Consider the following 19,851-nt stretch of genomic DNA (forward strand, 5'->3'; position numbering starts at 1 on the left):
CAAAACAACCTTTTAAGATGATTTATATCCCTAAAAGCCAATACCGTATTCCTTATAACATTTATTCATCCTTATATGCAGTTGGTTCATCTAGAGGTTTCACAAATGTGCTTGAAACAGGTATCAAACATAGCCCTCGACTTCTTAGGTCGTGCTTCATATCCTGCAAAAATACATATTTCATTTGCAATATAGTCTATGGATAAGAAATTTAAAATTGAAATTATATTTAAATTCCAGAAACTGGGAGTTCTACCTGCTGTTGTGGCTCAAATGAAGTTTCTTGTTTTATGTACGCGGTCGTATCAGCCTGATTATAAGGTAATAACATATGAGATATGTAAGTTCCGTGGAAAGACATGCATACCCTCACGGTTATAAATAACTTAATACAAGATCAAAATGGGTAATTGTTGTACGGCCGGGATTGAAATACTTTTGGACCAAAATTTAGTAGAGGTGAGCAGAAAATCGAATTAACCGAACCAAAACCGAATTAACCGAAAAAACTGAACCGACGGTTGATTTTTTGTTTTTTGAGAAACCGAAAGACCCGAATAGAACCGATTGGTGGTGATGAAGAATATGAAGATGACGAAGACTGTCACTAAACTTTAAAGATGAATAAGATGATGAATGAAGATTGGGACTAACCTTTTTGTTGAATTTTAAACTTTACCACTCTAGCAACTTTGTATTCATATGGGATTTCTTGGGCCTGTAAACGAACCGAACATTCAATAAACTACTTGTGAACCGTTCGACGAAAAGTTCGTTTATATTCGTATCAAGCTGCTAACACTATGTACCAAGCTGCTACTACTATGGTTTTGGCCATGTGCTAAGGATACACTGGGCTTAGGCTAAAGACTTTTTTTAACAGCGTTTGAAACTACCCCCAATACCTGAGTGAGTCTTCCTAAAATAGAATGTTAATCGTCTATACTGATTTTGACGTTCTAGCCCTCACTCACCCAAGAACACAATCAAGGAAAAAACCCACAATTGTAGGAAAAATCCCTTCGAGTCATGTTTTGAACCTGAGACCTCAAAGATCCAAAGCCTTAACCATCACCCCCACCAAAAGGTCAATTGCAAGTCTCGACTCGACTCGACTGGTTAGCTTGCTGATTGTGATGAAGACCAGGTAAATAAAATAAAAAAGTTCGATTTCTCTGTAGTTTTTTGAACTTTTTTTTGCAAGACTTGATTTGATAACAACTTGAATTGTAACTCCCAAAACACTTTTATTAGCCAATAAAAATAAACTCAAAGCTTCATTACAAAACAAAACATAACTCGACTTATATAAGCTAACCCATCATGGTTGGTTAGGAGTAAAGTGACAACAAAACAACCATATTCAACTGTATGACCTAATGATCTTATTTAAACCACAGTTTAACTTCTAAACCTTATTTAAACCATTGCTAACATGTCAACATCATACATATATAGGTAATGCTGGTCTTTCCTATCCTATCTTGGATGAATAATTGAAAAAAAAAATTATTGCAACAGACATGCTGGTAAAGGAAATCCAACTAATATTGAAGTTAAAGTAGCTGTAACTCATCCTAGAATTATTCTTTAAGATGGCAGTAGTTGCAATATAGCTGGTATGATCGCACCCAAATGTTTATTCAATGTCACACAAATTATACATGCGATTTACGACGTAGGTTTATTAAGATGGTTCATTCTTTAAAAGCCAATACCATATTTCTTTCAATGCACCCACAAATGGAAACAGTTCTTTAGCTTTATATGCATTTGGTTCATCAGAAGGTTCCCCAAATGTAGGACTAGTAGTAAAAGATAAGTAACTGGAAATGTGCTTGAAACAGCTATCCAACATAGCCCTCGACTTCTTAGGTATTGTTTCAGATCCTGCACAAATATATTTTGTGTTTGGAATTTAGTTTATAAATGATAACTTGAAATTACATTTATGCAAAAGATAATGTAAAATTTTCAAGAAATTGGGAGTTCTACCTGCTGCTGTAGTTCTAATTGAACTCATTCATTTATGATTGGAGTAGAAAGAGCCTGTTTATAAGATAAAGACATATAGGTTATGTAAGTTCCAGGAAAGACAAACATACCCGCATAGCTCATGATTATAAATAATTTGATAGGATATCACACACACACACATATGAAGACTTACTTCTTCGTATAGTTCAGTCCAAGCGTAATCAGTGATTGTATAAGTTGATTCTGCTGGACTTGAAGAACCACTGTTTTTTAGGCTTCTCAAATTTGAATCAGTTAATGTAATCCAGGATTCATCTCTGCATACAGTTGCATGTATGTGTCAGACATTTGGGTCATTAGTTGTCTATGTCAATTTTACTATGAACACTTCCCAAAACCAGAAATACAATATCAAATATTTTCCACTTCATGTTGCATTCTTTTGATATTTATAAGGGCCACAAGTAGGAGAAAATCTACATGCACTGATGCACCCCTGACTAAATAGGGTAATATGCGCATATACAATCAATAATGGCTTTCAGTAGGAGGATTATTATAAACACACATGTCTGATGACTTACTTTTTGTTAGAGCCTAATACTTGAGGCCTTTTGGCATACTCAAAATGACTATCAGTGATTATAGAAGCCGAATCAGTTGCAGTTGAGGAATGATTGCTACTTAAATCTGTATGGCAGGTGTGCTTTCCTAAGTAAGAGACTTCAAAGGCAGATGGGTCCTCATCAGATCTATGAACTTGCTTCAATGCACAACAACCAGTTATAAGTTTGAAGGTGCATCTATAATAGTGTCTGCAAACGTAAAAATACTGTAATGAACTTGAGTCCTTGTATATATCAGGGCACCACTTTAATATAGCTAGACACTGTAGAAAACTAATTTTATTGTACTTGACCAAAAGTATATTTTCACTATTTCTCACAAATTCGGTGCTTTACATACCTTGGGTATTTGGAACCAAGAATGACCTTTTGCCGATATTTCCGCCAGATATGGCCATCATCAGGTTCTTTTACAACATCTATACCCATGTTCATTTTCACTTGGTGCTTGATAATAATACTTTTTCTGTACTTTCTGAGAACAATCACTATATTACGCATATGTGTATTACCTTCTATATATTATCAAGGGAGTTCAATGCTGGCTTTATGGGTGGGTCATTTTTATGCATAGGAATATGATAAAAAGATATTGAAACATGCTATGTGAGAAGGTAGAGAAAGATTAAGGTTATACGTATACCTTTGGCGTATGAAACGTCCTCTTTTATTTTGGAGATGCTTACTCACATCGTTCGGGTGCCCTTTAACTTGCAAGTCCACATTGTGATCAATCAGGAGCTGATCATCAACTCGTTCCATGTGTTCCTTGACATCACTTGACGAATTTTGATTTAGTTTACCTACACTCAGGAGACAAATAATGAAATGCTTGGGATAACATCTAGACACTGCCAATTTGTTGGTAACATATTGGAAGTTCAATAGCAACCAATTTTTGTAACAGAAGCAGGAATGTAACGTATTATTGCTAATCAAGTTACTAATATTTTGCAGATGGGATATTAACACCCAGTATGCCTTAACTAGCAAGTTTAAGAAGGTCACCATATAGATTGGTTGCTATCACCGGGGTTGCAACCGTTGACAGATCATTAATCGGTATCATTCCATCCAAATCTTTGAAAAGTTGATGTTTTAACCCTTCCACCATAGACTGAAAAAAATATTGATAACATCAGCTGAATGCTACATGATAAATTTGAACAAGCTTTTATCAGTAGGAAATACATTAACCTTCTGAAAATCATTAAGATCATTTATGGATAGATGATTGTCACCATCAAAGGTTGCTCCCACAACTTCCAAAATAGAATTGAAGAAAAGCCCGATCCCACCTGCAGCACAGCTGTACATGTACACCTTGTCATCTAAAATACAAGCTTTCGCGTGCTTGATTATCGCCTTCCATATGTTATTATTGGGCCCACCAAGTAGCTATATCATACACATAAAAACAATATTGATTAACCAGTGACAGATTTATAAAAAATGGAAATAACTAAATGAAGAAACTCTTACTGCGCATAGTGAGGACTCATTGGTAGTATACACTTGTAGAAAGTCTTTCAAGGTATATATGCTGTGAGATGCCAACCGAATATGCAAAACCCCGTTTCTTGTTATCTTTTCCAAGCGCCATATGTCATCACCCAAGGATGGAGGATGGTGCTTTTTGTATGCTAAATAACAAATATAAATAAATATAATATGTATATATACACAGAGGTATTATCTAGAGGTAACACAGAATCACCTAAATACCCTTTCTTTAATAAACTAATCTGAAAGACTTTTCATTTCACAAGATACCTCACATTCTTTTCACAAAATTGTCCTTTTGGTCAAATATCTATTGATTCATTAAAAAATCAGGATTTTCCAGCCACTCAAACATCTGATTATCTTATTATTACAAAAGTTCAAACTGCATCTGGTTTTATTACAAATGATCACTTTTAAAAACATAAAGACGGTAGCAGAGATTGATGAAAACAGAAAGAGGAACTTACATTCTCCCCTCTGATCTTTTACCACAAAAGCTTCACTTATTGCTTCTCTTATTCTCACTCCATCAGTTGCATCTTTGGCTTTTGCCCCTATCCTAAACTTCCTGCTTCTTCTCCAGCTCAAATTATCAGTAAAAAATACATCACCTAAATCTGCAACGCCTTCTTTTAGATTTACTACCAAATTCCCTGTTAGCAATGGCCTTTTGCCCTCTCTTGCACTTATGACTTTGTCATCAAAATAACTCTGAGACCAATCTTCATGATCATCAGCATCAAAATCACCATCAAGAGGCACAATCACTATCTTTAGTGCAGATAAAGGTCCATGTGATACAATCTTGTTAAGATTAGCATCAAATAACACTAGTTTGATGGTACGGGCGTCCTCGGATTCTATCCTACTACCAGTGAAATAAGTATGGAAAAGCTTGGTCTGAAAACGAAGCTGCAATGATGTTGTACTATGCGATTGAAGTGCAACAGAGGGAGGTCTATAAAAAGGGGAACAAATATATATATAAACAAATAAAATTAGTTTATGCAACATAAAATGAGACGGAGATCCCAAGATACAACCTTGGTAATATGCCTGAGAACTTTTCAACTAGATGTTTCATCTCATCGTGCACCTAACAGAAACATGTAAGCATTTACTGAACATAAGGATCTTATGACAAAGAATGACTTGCCAACAATAAGCAAACACGTCACACACGAAATCAAAAGGTAACAGCAGGCTAAAATTAACAAATTCTAACATAGAAAGGAAGACATGATAGTACCAGTCCAAGAATAAACGGTTCCCGTGTTGCTGTTAATTCTTCAGATAAATATCGTTGTATCATGTTTCTAGCATTTCTGAAAGGAAACAATGCCCACAACAATCTTCACAAATAATTCCAGAAAGGTGAAAGAAAAAATCATGAAGTTACTAAATCTGATTCACTCATTTTATTATTTTAAAGTTCCATTGCTCTCTGGTTCTTGATTAAAAGGTCCAGAACCATCTTCTACCTCATCATCATTAAATGACCATTTCAGTCCAATTAAACACCAACAAATAATTACCAAAATTAGCTATCAAAGAAATGTAACTGCAAACTATCAGCACAAGGATCTGACTTATAGAAAGAAAACTGATTGGAAGATAATTTGAAACTGTCAAGTAATGTTTGTACATGTACTAACATTGGTATGTTTTCAGAAAAAATATATATACATGTTTGTCTTGTCTTGTTTCTATTTTTTGTCAGTAATGCTTACGTTATATTGTATATATAAAAACTATAGCCCATAAGCGCACATTTACAACTAGTACCCAGATATATCAAGGTAAGTAATGTAACTTAATATGAGAGAAGGAAGAAAAAGGTTAAGTTTACAGATATACCTCTGGAAAGGCTTTATCAGACTTCTATTAAGGTGATTCTTTCTTTGGATGCAGCCATCATCATAAGGTACTTGAGTAGACATTTTCCAGGTTTCATTAGGCAAGTCCACATTGTGATCAATCTGAAGCTCATCAACATGTTCCATGTCTTCCTCACACTCAATCTGAAGCTCATCAGCATGTTCCATGTCTTCCTTGGTATCCCTTGATGAATTTTGATTTACTTGACCTAGACTCAGAAGACAAATACTTAAATTATCTGGATAACCTCTACATGTCATCGGACTTACTAGTGTGAACTATCAATATACAAATTGGGCTGGTACATAACATCATCTGAATTCACATTTTATGAAGAGAAAACCTTCAATAGAGAAAAGCAGAGCTCTTAAGATATTGTTACGTAAAACACTCACATAAACAAAATTTACCAGGAAGTGAAGGGCTCATTTTAAGCTCAAGAAAGTGTTGTAGTGAGTTTGTATCTTCTGCTAACTGATCCATCAAACTCCCGTCTCTTTTGAGTTGCACAAAGATACTTTCCCATGTTGATCTTCTATACTTCAATGCATCCCACCATTCAATCTCTCCCTTAATTGCCATTGTACCTCTAGGTATTTCCAAATCGGAAAGATAGTCGAGTTTCATGCAATTGAAAACAAGTAAAGTATCTAATTGTGGTGCAATGCAGACATCACCAGAAATACGCACTAGCTCAGGTAGGTCAATAAGTGATATCCTCCTTAAGTTTGGAAGAAATGGACCATTACTTGAAGGGGCACTTTCCGAATATACAAGACAGTTGACTTTGGGGCAATCTTCAACTATAACTTCTGCCAAATTTTGCAGATTATGAAGCAAGCATTCTGTAAAAATGCTAGTGAGCTCAGGGCATGTATGCAGAGCTAACATCCTTAGACATGATAGACTGTTTCTGCCAATCTGACCCTTGGAAATACTTTGTAGCTTCTTCGAAAAGTGAATGCTCAAGTATTGCAGTGACCCAAGTATTTCAACTTCACTATGACTTGATTTAGTTTTCTGTTCACAAAAATCGTCTTGGTCGACCAGAGTTTGCATCTCATTACACTCCATTAACAAACAATATTTAAGCCTCCTTATGTCAAACATTGAAAGCTTCTTAATAGTCCAATGTCGACGCAAGTATAAAGCTCCAGCATCTCTAATCAATTCCACCATTTCATCATTGCATTCCTCACCATTCACATATTTCACACATTTCTCCAGTTTCAGGAAAGTTTCTTCAGTATCAAGTTGCACTGATAATGGGAGCTCTTCACAATGACCAGTCAAAAATCTGTAGTTCCATAAACTTAAATATATTGGTACATTATACCTCTCAAGCTTTAAGAACTGCTGCAATGCTTTGACAGTAGGTAAGTACAATTTTAGAGTTCTTAGGTCTGGTAAGAAAAGAAGATCTTCCATAATAGCTTCCAAAAGTTCTACCTCCCACCATTCAGCTTCTGGACTCACATTGATGCTTAACTCCTTCAGCTTAGTTAGCTTTAAGATTGTCCTCCTTGGAATGATGTGTTGTATGCCAGTTTTGTCTTTAATGTCATCTGCATATGCAGATAGAGAGACCCTTAAACATTCCAAACTCCTTAATTTGCCAATTTCTTTCGGTAGATACATGATATCCGTTCCTTCAAGATCAAACAACTTGAGATTCTTAAGTTCTCCAATTTCAGGTGGTAATTCTATCAAAAGTGAACATTCCCGTAAGATGAACTCTTCAAGGGAAGATAGCTTGGAAATGGATGGAGGCAAAGATTGTATGCTTGTATGAGACAAATTCAGTACTAGAAGGACTGGCATATGCCGAAAGAAAGATGGAGGTATCATTGTCAAACTATTGTTCTCTTCTAAGAACAATTTTTCCAAAAGGGGGGGAAACTGAAGTTCTGGGGTCAAGGAAGAGATTTTGTGACTATTCAAGTGCACCACATCTGCAGACAAGCGATCCACAACTAAAGACTCCATTAATCCTATTTAGCTTATGGGCTTTAACAAACACAATACGTCTCGGTTAATTTATCATCAGGTCCCAAACCCAAACCTGCTCTTGTGCAAAATCCACATCATTGGTTAACCGCGCGCATCATAAAAGTATTTGTTCCTGCACATTGCAAAACGAATACATCATCAGGTCTCTTGGACTTTATCCATACCTTTTTATTCTTCTGTTTCTTAATAAAATTACCTAACCAAATATAATTCATATAACCGCAATCGCGTCTAAAATCTAATTCTTACACCACATATAGACTGTAATTGTTGAACAATCATACAAAACCTAACACTTGATGCTGTTAAATAATTGCTATACATATTTATAGCAAAAGAGCTCTAAATCCTAAACCCTAATTAACTTTCAGTGGCCATGTAACTAACTAACTAACTAACTTACAGGCTATCAATCCACCAATTACACTGTAAAATCGTAACTAATACGACTCAAATGAGATCAGAGCAAGGTAATAGATGATTTAAACGTTGATTTTGAGAAGCATATATAATTAGAGCATGCATAAAAAAGAAAGAAATAGAATTAATCCAAGAGAACATACTTCAATTCCTATAATGAGATCTTCGTAAGTCCAGTACTCCAGTTGATTGAAGTTGATGATCCAGTGGATAATGTATTTAATTGGTGAAGTCGATTGGTCATCGCTGAAAGGAAATGGAAATGGAAAATGAAAGCTTAACTGCTACTGCTACTGGCCTTCCGGGAAATTGCATGGAAGTTGCATAATAAAATAAATATAATAATGTACTGCTACTGCTACTGCTACTGCTACTGGCCTTCCGGGAAATTGCATGGAAGTTGCATAATAAAATAAATATAATAATGTATATTTAATATGCAACTTCCATGTTCGTCTTGTTATTTCAGACAGTGCATATGACATATCGACTGTTCTAGGATACAGGATTTGAGTGGGAAACGATAAACTTAAAATAATTACAACCGATATAAAGCTGGTTAAAACAGGGAAAATTCCTAAAGAATGGAATGGGATGGAAAAGGAAGGATGAGGGAAGGGAGAGAAAATGATGATTAAATTAAATGAATTTGTATGTTTTTAATTTGGAAAGATTTGGACGGAAAATAAATTAAAGATAAGGAGGAATGCCAAAAGAAAAAGATAAAGAAGAGAAAACTTTGTTTTCTTTGATTTTTTTTTATAAATGAACTCGGAAACACAACATTAGTGAGGAGAGATTTTACATTTGTCACCAACTCACCATTCCCACCCTAAACATGAACTTTTTTTCAGAATGGAAGAAAAAAGTGTGGTGAAAGGGTTTTTAGGAGAGAGAATGAAAGATTTATGTTTCTAGGTGTTTTGTCATTTTAAATGGCGGAACACAAGTCCTTTCAGAAAATGTCAGCTTTTATCTGGTGATGTGGCATTTAAACAGGTGTTTCGTCATTTGAAATGACAAAACTCTTACATTTGGCTTGTGATCCGCCAATTCAAATGGCAAATCTAACTGGTCTCTCTTCCGCCAGACAAGCTGGCGGATCTCTCACCACTACCCCTGTAAATCTGCCATTTAAAATTGACGGATGTCAATAAAGTACATTTTCTAACTGATTTGATTGATATTTCACAATTTTACGTTTTAGACATCCGTCATTGCAATTGAAAGATGTGAATAGTGTACTTTAAAGATAAAAACATGTGTACTTTGCATACTTTGCAATCTTTAAATAGCTTTGCATCATACATATTTTACACGTATAATGGTTTTCACAAATAGCCAAATCTCAAGAGAAGAAGCATGCAAAAACATTTCATTTTACTAATATAATTTAATTAAAAAGAGAATCAGAATAACTAAAATGAATATTCTATTTACTACGTTTAAACATATTTCCCAACCTTTTTTTCAAAATATATTTTTATTATAAAATAAAATTTCTATTCCATCTGTTACAATTAAAATTGATAGTGACACTTTGCAATTCTTTTGTTATTCCACGTTGCAATCTTGCCATCCTTTTACTATAATATATATAAACGAAAACCCTAAAATCCTATGTGTCGTGATGTGGTCGCTTCCCCTTTTTATGGAAACCATCAGATTTCTTGATTTTTAAATGGAGACCTCTCATTGATTTAACCCAAATTCATGGGTATGGGTATTACCAAAACCAAATAGCTCTTAAACGGGTTATAACATCTCATTAAATTAAAAACTAATCTTACCAATTATTTGATATGAAAATCCTATAAAATAGGGATATACTAAAATTTAATAACCAATTTAAAAAAAAAAGATATTAGTTATAATTAATAAACAATTTTATAGTAAAAAACATAAGCGGGTCATGGGACACCAAATCCAGATAACTTTTAAACGAATTCACGGGTAAAGGTCTCACCAAACCCAGATAACTCTTAAACAGGTTATAACATCTCATTATATTAAAAAATAATCTCATCAAATATTTGATATGAAAATCCTATAAAATAGGAATATACTAAAAATTAATATCCTATTTTATTTAACAAAAAAAGATATTATTTATAATTAAGAAACAATTTTATAATAAAGAAAATAAACAGTAATGGGTATCATCAAACCCAAATATCTTTTAAACCGGATTATAACATAACATTTATTTGTGAAACCATTTCATGATCAAATATCAACTATATTAATTATTAACTTTCTTACAATAAATAAAATTAAAATCCAAATATACATATACAAATATTAAAAACGAATAATGTAAAACAACCCCCGTAATACAGGGGATAAAATCTAGTTGTATTATATTCCTAAACCTATTTTATAATTATAGTATTGTTAGAATTTAAGGATTACGGTTTACCAACGCATCCTTCTTTTCTTTGAGAATTCTAATTTTTGCCAGATGATAGGTATTATGTCAACAAATAATTAAATAAAATGAATCAAGTAAATATCATGCGCAAAACTAAATTTTAAGTGACATTTCAAGACACCGATTAAATAACCGTTGTGTCGTTTCTCAATAACCGCTAACCATCTTCTAACCGTAATAATCGACAACCGTCACTCCTTCTAATCCTATCAATACATTGCCTTATCCAAGCATCCTCCTCACCCAATCTTCTAATATAATTACAGCCTATTATATTATTACTCATTGCATTCAATGCATAGTTCCTCACAATGGTGGCCAGTGGCGATAACATCCAGTTCATATTTGCCATCTTCGGCACCGCGGCCCATGTACCGGATGTTGGCCAGGTATGAGATAGCGGGAGCGCTGGCCACGTCTGGTGATGAACCGGCACCGAAGCATTATAAGAACCCGGGCCTTAACCGGCCCCCTCTCGGAGGATAACGAGTGCTTATGGTTTTTTTTTTGTTTTCGTATACGAGAAGCGTTATAACCCACTTCTGTGTGTTGTCATATTAGATCGTTTATATATACTATAACAAAGACAAAAAAAAATTAATTTCCTTGAAAGAAAAGGGAGAGAAAAACAGACGAACATGGTAGAGGCAACTGCTTGAATCGGTTGTAGAGTAAATATGTTACCTTCGATGTCGAACGTGACTAACATATGGATTTCTATTTAAACTTTGAAGGATTGAGAATAAGATTTGGGAATGTTATAGCTTATAGGAGTTGGGGATTTGGTTTTATTCCAAAGATAATGTTCAACTTGAAATTCTATTTATAATTATAGACTCCGTTTAAGTTATTAATATTTCACATGTGTGAATCGGTAAATCAAGAACAAACAACTTGGATAACTCCCAAATTCTATTGACCAAGAAAACTTACTCAAAAACTTGATTACATGGGTTTATATAACCTAACCAATCCTAGCTAAGCTCAAATTCCCTATTAGATATAAACACAAACTCATCTATATCTAAACATTAAATTTGAGATAAACCTGGATTCTAATACACATTAATTAGTAATCCCTAAAATACCCTTAATTCACCAAACTTGTAAATCAAGGAAATAACCCAACCCGGTTACCGAACTTGCAGCGGATCGGGAATTAGTTAACGGGCCAACAATCACCCCCCTAATTCCTGACTCGAATTAGTGAGGTCTTCTACTCCAAGAAGCTTTCGTATCTCCACGAACTTAATCTTCCCGAGTGCTTTAGTTAAGATATCGGCTCGTTGTTCTTTCCCGCTTATGTGTTGAACAGCAATCTCTTCCCGGTCAACGCATTCTCGAATAAAATGATATCGGGATTTTATATGTTTGGTTCGGCCATGAAACACGGGATTTTTCATGAGCGCTATAGTTGAAGTGTTATCGACCCTCAACACCACCTTGTGTAATTCCTTCCCGGTTACCTCGCTAACCAAATCTCTAAGCCACACGGCTTGACATGCGGCTGCACTTGCCGCCATATATTCTACCTCACATGATGATAATGCCACAGTACCTTGTTTTTGTGAGCACCATGTGATCGGTGAAAGCCCGAAATAAAATACATGACCCGTGATACTCCGCCCGTCATCCTCATCGATGTTATGACTACTATTCGAATACCCGTTCAACACCCCCTTATCCCGACAATATTTGATTCCATAACCCGTTGTTGCTTTCACGTACCTTAGAATCTATTTGATTGCATTAGCATGGGACACCTTAGGAGCTTGCATGTACCGGCTAGCTACCCCAACAGAATACGCCAGATCGGGTCGGGTTTGGAGTAGGTACCGGAGACAACCGACCAGCTTTCGGTACTCCGTTGGATCTACATCATCCTCGTCTTCGGCTTTCGATAACTTCAGGTTCGGGTCCATCGGAACATAGGCCTTATTACAGTTTTCCATCTCGGCCTCTTTTAGGATTTTCCATGCATAAGCTTCTTGTTTAACCCGAATTCCGTCTTGAGAAACTTCGATCCCAAGATAATAGTTTAGCAAACCGAGATCACTCATCTCAAATTGGTTCTTCATCTCTTCTTTAAACCTTTTAATTTGAGCCACGTTCGATCCTGTTACGATTAGATCGTCCATTTACACACCGATAATTACGATCTCGTTACCGATATGTCTCGTGTAGACAGCTTGTTCTTCAATGCATCTTTCATACCCGAGTTTCTTAAGCGTTCCGTCAAGCTTGAGATTCCAAGCCCGAGGGGCTTGTAGGAGTCCGCACAAGGCTTTCGCAAGACGGTAAACTTTGTCTTCTTTTCCTTTCTTTACGTAACCCTCCGGTTGAGACACGAATATGACTTCATTCAAGTTCCCGTGTAAAAACGCTGATTTAACGTCGAGATGGTGGACTTGCCATTTTTCTTGCGCGGCTAAGGCGAGTAGGACTCGTACGGTTTCGAGTCGAGCCACCAGAGCGAATACTTCGTCATAGTCGACATCGTATTGCTGAATGTAGCCTTTAGCCACAAGCCTCGCTTTATATTTAATAATTTTCCCAGCTGCGTCTCGTTTTAATTTGTAAACCCACTTGAGCCCGATCGGTTTATGGCCCTTAGGTAGGTTTGTTAAAGTCCACGTACCGTTTTTTTCAATAGACTCCAACTCCACCTCCATTGCCTTTACCCAATATTTGCTATCTTTTGCTTCCGAGTAATTCTTCTGTTCGTCCTCGACGAGCAACATTAAAGCTTCTTCAAACTCTTTTTGTTCTCGGTTAACCCCATCATTTATTACGAAGTCCTTGAACCTTTGTGGTACCGTATGGGTTCGGGCGGATCGCCGGAGAGGTGTGATTAGTTCATTATCAGCAACTTGATCTGACTCGTTTGCTGTTATTTGATTTTGCAGAGTTTGGCCCGTTTGATCATGGCTATGTGCAGAATTAACAACCTGGTCTGCTGTTATGGGCTCATTCTGGGCCTGCTGCCCATTTTGGGCCTGTGTAGCTCGCTCGGTTTCGACCTGTTGATCAGCCCCTACTTCAATAATAAACTCTTTTGGGTCGGGTTCAGACCTGTAAATTGACCATTCCCAGCTCCTTTTCTCATCAAAAGTTACACTTCTGGAGACATGAATTTTCTTTTTAATCGGGTCGAACATTCGGTAAGCTTTCGATCCAGGTTCTGACCCAAAATAGACCATGGGTCGGCTCCTATCATCCAACTTTTTCAGGTTAACTTTAGGTTCGATTGCAAAACCCACACACCCAAAAAATTTTAGATGATCGATATTCGGCTTTCTCCCGAGCAACGCTTCATAAGGTGTTTTCGAATCGACGGCTTTTGTAGGAACCCGGTTCAGGATGTAAACACTGTGCATTTCCGCCTCTCCCCAATATTCTTGAGGAACCTTCATCGATTTTAATAAACACCGGACAGTCCCGATTACGGTTCGGTTTCGCCTTTCAACAACTCCATTTTGTTGAGGCGAATACGGGGCTGTCAATTGTCTTCGTAGGGCTTGTTTTTCACACCAATCATTGAACTCGATCGATGTAAATTCACCCCCACGATCAGTTTGTAGCGTTCCTACCTTGAGACCCGTGTCAATTTCGACCGCGTTCTTGAAACGTTTAAAGAACCCGAATGCTTGGTCCTTTGATTTTAATAAATAACACCACATATATCGTGAATAATCGTCCACAAGCAAGAAGATATAGCGATTTCCAGCCGGGGTGCTCGGTGTTATCGGCCCGCACGAATCACCGTGAAGCAATTCGAGTGGTTTTATAGCCCGAAAGGAAGCTTGATTTGGGTATGGTTGTTGAGCCTGTTTTCCTACTAAACAATAGTCGCATATGTTAGTAGTATGAGAAATATTAGGTATACCACGTACCATTCCTTTGGTGCTAAGAGACTTCATGGACTCGAAGTTAAGATGACCGAGACGGGCGTGCCACAACCATGCCGGGTCATCAAGCTTTGAAAGTAGGCAAACCGGTGTTCCAACTATCAATTGGATTTTGTAAAGCCGGTTCTTCATCCTTTGAACTTTCATAATTAATTTTCCTCCACTATCATGTAGGAGAAGGTAGTCGGATCTCATATGGATATCACATCCGTACTCCGTGGCTTGTCCGAGGCTAATAATATTACTCCGTAGACTCGGTATGTAGTAGACGTCGGCTAGGAGTCGGTGTTCACCGGTTTTGCTTGTGAACACGATTGACCCCTTTCCTCTTATTTCCACACACGAGTCGTCACCAAATCTTACTCGTCCCGAAACCCGCTCGTTTAACTCCGAAAAATATGACCGGTTTCCGGTCATGTGGTTTGACGCTCCGTTGTCAAGATACCACGTGTCAGCTGTTTCGTATTCAAATTGACTTGGAATCACTTTCTTTTCATCCAAGAATACATTGTCTTCGACTCGTGCCATGTATAGGTTCGGATCCAGTTCCTCGGTTTTCGCGAGATTAGCCTCCCGCTTGGCCCTCCTTTGTTCCGGACACGCGGATGCGAAGTGTCTATATTCGTCACACCGAAAGAATTTGACTTGTTATCTATCCTTCTTCGGTTTCGAGCTCGAACCCTCATCAGTTCGGTTTTGAGATGGGTTAGTTGAACCCTGACCATGACCTGATTCTTTCCCTCGTCCTCGACCCCTTAACCCGCCTCTACCGCGTCCCCTATTTGACTCATAGGATCGGTTCTTGGCCCCGGTGTCATAATTATTGAACATTAATTTACTTTGATTCTCAGTTAGATCGTCTTCATCTTTAATCCGTTCTTCGAACGCCTTTAAACGACCTACAATATCATCAAAAGTAATTGTTTTTAAGTCAACAGTTTGCTCAATGGATGCTACCATGTGGATGAAGCGGCGTCTTGGTAGTCCATTGAGGAATTTCTTCACGAGGTTGGACTCTTCGATAACTTGACCGAGTGAGGCGGATTTTGCTGCAGTACTAGATATTCTTGTTGTGAACTCATCGATCGAGCTTGAGTCTTTCATCTTTAACCCATCGAGCTCTGAGCTGAGTGTTTGAAGTCGCGCCTCCCTTCCTCGTTCTGCCCCTTGATGTCAGATTTTAATGGCTTCCCACATCTCTTTGGCAGTAGTCAAGTTCCCAATTTGCATTACTAATTCTTCGGGGATCAATTGGAACAATAGTGCAATTGCCAGATTATTTTTCTTGGCATCGTCACCTGTCCCGGGTTCGATCATATTTCAAACATCGTGTACATTGAAATTTACCCTCATCTTCATGCCCCATATTGTGTAATTCGTTTGATTCAACATAGGGTAGTGAAGTGTGGCTGTGATGGTCTCCTTAACCGTAACCCTAGCTCGGTTATTCGGTTCCCCCATCGATCCTCTTCTCCGTTGCCTTCTGTACTTAAGAAGAGTAGATGGTTCAAGGTCCAGACCTTGGATCTTTTATCAAAACAATTACAGTCTAATTGTTTTGAATTCTGTCGTGACCACCCTTTCCTTCTCAATTGCCAATTGAAGATCAATTAGCGACTTCTAATCAATCCTCCTTGCAATTGAAGGCCACGACTTGTGTTATCCCTTTCGTTTCTTGATGTCGGCTCTGATACCAATTCACAGGTGTGAATCGGTAAATCAAGAACAAACAACTTGGATAACTCCCAAATTCTATTGATCAAGAAAACTTACTCAAAAACTTGATTACATGGGTTTATATAACCTAACCAATCCTAGCTAGGCTCAAATTCCCTATTAGATACAAACACAAACTCATCTATATCTAAACATTAAATTTGAGATAAACCTGGATTCTAATACACATTAATTAGTAATCCCTAAAATACCCTTAATTCACCAAACTTGTAAATCAAGGAAATAACCCAACCCGGTTACCGAACTTGCAGCGGGTCGGGAATTAGTTAACGGGCCAACGATATTTAGAATCACTCGCATCATTGATATGTGGCCTAACTTAAACCTCTCCACGTAGCTCCTTTCTTGAGGCAACCGTCAACTTCAACCGTTGCAAAAAGATTTGTCACAAAGTTATTCCGTAACATATTTACTTTTTAGGATAATGTTTGGTTTCATGTCATCTCGATTAAATTAAACTAAATAAAATTTAGTGCCGTTTGTAGACACCCGGTAGAAAACAAAATAATGATCATTAATCGTTGCGTCTGTTCTCCTATAGCTGCCTTATAACTATAATTAATGATAACCACCACCACTCGCAAACCTATAAATACATCGCCATGTCCATCGTTCTCATCACCAATGATGGGCATGTGAAAGCGAGAGCGCTAGCCGCTAGCATGTCGGACGATGAGCTTGGCAAGAACCGCTACAAGACTCTGAACCTTAAGGCGACGAGAATTCTAAACATTGACGAAACAAGAGGAGGGTCCGGACGGTTTGGTGGCCCTTCCAGCCGAAGACGCGTTCTGCAAAACCAAGGAAGTGTCCAAGGGTCTTGCTCTCCAGCCAGCGACATGCATGTTTTTACTAACAGGGGCATATATACTTTACCGTCATTGTTCGTTTCATCACGCTAAATCATGGTTGGTAGATTGGTAAAGATGGAGAGAGAATTTGTAAATTATTTGTATTGTTTTCTGTCCGATAATGATGGCAGTTGTCGATAACTTATGCTTAGACCCTTGAGATAGAGATTTTACCATAAGGGAATGGTAAAAGTAATTTACTAAAACTTACAATATATGTTAAGTTACTGCAACCCTCAACAAAACTGAAGTCATTCTAAATGCACAATGATCATGCACCTTATTTTTCTCTGCTTACTTTAAAATAATGTAAATTAAAAACAAATAAAATAAAGGAAAATTGGTTTTTATTGGTTCCAACTATTTTATTTTTGTCGGCGCTGGTCCCAACTTTCATTTTAGCTGGCAACAGTCCCAACTTTAATATTCGTTTCTTCCACCAGTCCGCGACTGACGGAGCACTAACTACGTTATGTTTTTGCTTATGTGTCAATCTGAGTTGTCAAAAAACGTCTTACGTGCCAGCCACCGTGGATTATTGTATATAATAATACAGGTTCATCCATAATTCTGCAAACCCTAGAAATCCAATTGATTAATCTAATCCATGTTTGTTAAAATTAAGTTAGGGTTTTTGATTAGTGGATTAAAATGATTCAAAACCATGTTTTAATTACCTCCAATGATGCCGGGAAAGGGGTGAACGAAGTTGGCCGAAGCTCCGAGCTTGGAGGAAGGATTACGGGGTTAAAGAGGATATATCAGTGATATTTGAGAGGATGAGCAAGTTTAGCTTGGTGTGTGGGTCCTATTTATACTAGTAATTGCGATGAAAATCATTAATCAGTGTTAATTGCTTATGGCCGATTTTCCGGTGAAGGTTACGGGAATTAGTTCGACGGTTAAGGCGTTAAAATATAATTAGAATGTTAATTATTGTTGTTTATTGCCATCTAACTACGTTATTCAAAATTAACGGGTCAAGAACGGCTGAAATGGGGGTGTTTTTCGGTGGTCGGAGCCTCACGCCGTTGCCGGCGGCGGCTCGCTGGGAATACGGGCTACAGTGGTGGGGGGGGGGGGGGGGTTATTTTCTATTAATTTAATATATTTCAAATTTATAATTTCAGTTTAGACCCTAAAGTTTGAGGTTATATTAAGTATAAATCAATAATCCATGGTGGCTGCCACGTAAGATGTTTTTTGACAACTCAGATTGACACGTAAGCAAAAACATAACGGAGTTAGTGCTCCGTCAGTCGCGGACTGGTGGAAGAAACGAATATTAAAGTTGGGACCGTTGCCAGCCAAAATGAAAGTTGGTACCAGCGCCGACAAAAATAAAATAGTTGGGACCAATAAAAACCAATTTTCCTAAAATAAATAATCAAAGAAAATAATAAACATAAAATAATTAAAATGGATATGCTAAACCCTTTTCTAGATTTATATTTAATTCATCTGATTCGATCCTTTCATATTCATACTTTATTAGTTTTTCTTTTGTGAGGCTTACCATACATACCCACTTTCTTCCTTCCAAGTTCGCATCCTAGGCTTTAAATTACTTTTCAATTCAAAGATTTATTCTTTATCACCTTTTCCTAATAATTAACATTACATCTATTAATTTTATAGCACATCAAAGGACAGTAGAAAATAAAATTTTCGGTTATTTACCATGTAAATAAGATAACTTTTGTGTAAATTTATAGCACACCATGGTACATATAATTTAATTATTTTTTTTATTGTTATAACTTAAAAAAACATTTGAAAAGAGATGTTTTATAAATGTGACATTTTCTTAAATATATTAATCGGTCAACACGCACGCACCAACGCGTGTGTAAACCTGCTAGTTGTTATTTATTTACAATTAACTGAGTACCATTTTAATAACTTATATATAAAGTGTTATTCTTTCGATAGTAAATAAAAATATTCGCTAGAACTTAATTTATAAGTTATACCGTTTTAAAATCTGAATTAGAGGTCAATATTTTGAATCCACTATGCTCGTGCTCACTATGAAAATATAAAAGTAAAGAAAACGAAAATTACTTTGCCACTCGTAATTAGGGTCAACCCGTGGATCAGCGAAAACAAGTTAAGGATTTGGCCCATACTTAATTAAGGTCTCCAAATCCAAAAAACATTGTATATAGATATTATAATAGGTAAAGCAAATTCAAAATAATGTACTGATGTGGTGGTAGTCTTGAATGTTATGTTACTAAAGTATATGTGATTATTTCAAAACTTGTAGTAAGCAATTTTTTTTTTTTAACAATTGTCATAAAAGACCCCAAAATCTTATTTAGATTTAGGCCTACACATTCGTTGAGCCGGCCCTAGTTGTGATCTATGCTTTGGTCGCTATGTAAAAAGTAAGGCTCATAATTTGGGTTGAAAATTCTGTCAGGTATATTTGTTTGTTATATTAAGTTTTATTTAATTTTTTATCTTTTGTATTAAGTGTCCACTGTCCAACCCCCTGTTAACAT

The 19,851-nt window shown here is 36.7% G+C and overlaps 1 protein-coding gene and 1 pseudogene across 2 annotated transcripts; both read right to left on the minus strand.

Annotated features, from left to right (window-relative positions):
- Nucleotides 1–61: 61 nt before the first annotated feature.
- Nucleotides 62–5,595, minus strand: LOC143562998 (calmodulin-binding protein 60 B-like; annotated as a pseudogene). Its single transcript, XR_013140586.1, has 12 exons — nucleotides 5,591–5,595; nucleotides 5,359–5,461; nucleotides 4,577–5,205; nucleotides 4,086–4,246; nucleotides 3,801–4,001; nucleotides 3,612–3,720; nucleotides 3,247–3,406; nucleotides 2,944–3,069; nucleotides 2,562–2,792; nucleotides 2,171–2,294; nucleotides 257–310; nucleotides 62–163 (listed from the first exon to the last, which is right to left on the minus strand). The product of XR_013140586.1 is annotated as a calmodulin-binding protein 60 B-like (transcript).
- Nucleotides 5,596–5,887: 292 nt separating this feature from the next.
- On the minus strand, nucleotides 5,888–8,071 carry LOC143562999 (disease resistance protein At4g27190-like). The gene is made up of 3 exons (XM_077050652.1): nucleotides 6,398–8,071; nucleotides 6,145–6,195; nucleotides 5,888–6,102 (listed from the first exon to the last, which is right to left on the minus strand). The coding sequence occupies exons 1-3, from the start codon at nucleotides 7,971–7,973 to the stop codon at nucleotides 5,888–5,890; spliced, it is 1,842 nt and encodes a 613-aa protein (XP_076906767.1). The 5' UTR covers nucleotides 7,974–8,071.
- Nucleotides 8,072–19,851: the final 11,780 nt, after the last annotated feature.

This window comes from Bidens hawaiensis, unplaced genomic scaffold (assembly GCF_021521415.1).
Source record: "Bidens hawaiensis isolate Kalapana, Puna unplaced genomic scaffold, B.hawaiensis_p1.1 tig00021192_1, whole genome shotgun sequence".
NCBI lineage: Eukaryota > Viridiplantae > Streptophyta > Magnoliopsida > Asterales > Asteraceae > Bidens > Bidens hawaiensis.

Coding starts and splice junctions, on each gene's coding strand:
- LOC143562999 (XM_077050652.1), bottom strand. CDS start 7,973: ATGGAGTCTTTAGTTGTGGATCGCTTGTCTGCAGATGTGGTGCACTTG. Junction 6,196..6,397: donor AATGAGCCCTTCACTTCCTG/GTAAATTTTGTT, acceptor TTCTGAGTCTAG/GTCAAGTAAATCAAAATTCA. Junction 6,103..6,144: donor CAAGGAAGACATGGAACATG/CTGATGAGCTTC, acceptor ACATGGAACATG/TTGATGAGCTTCAGATTGAT.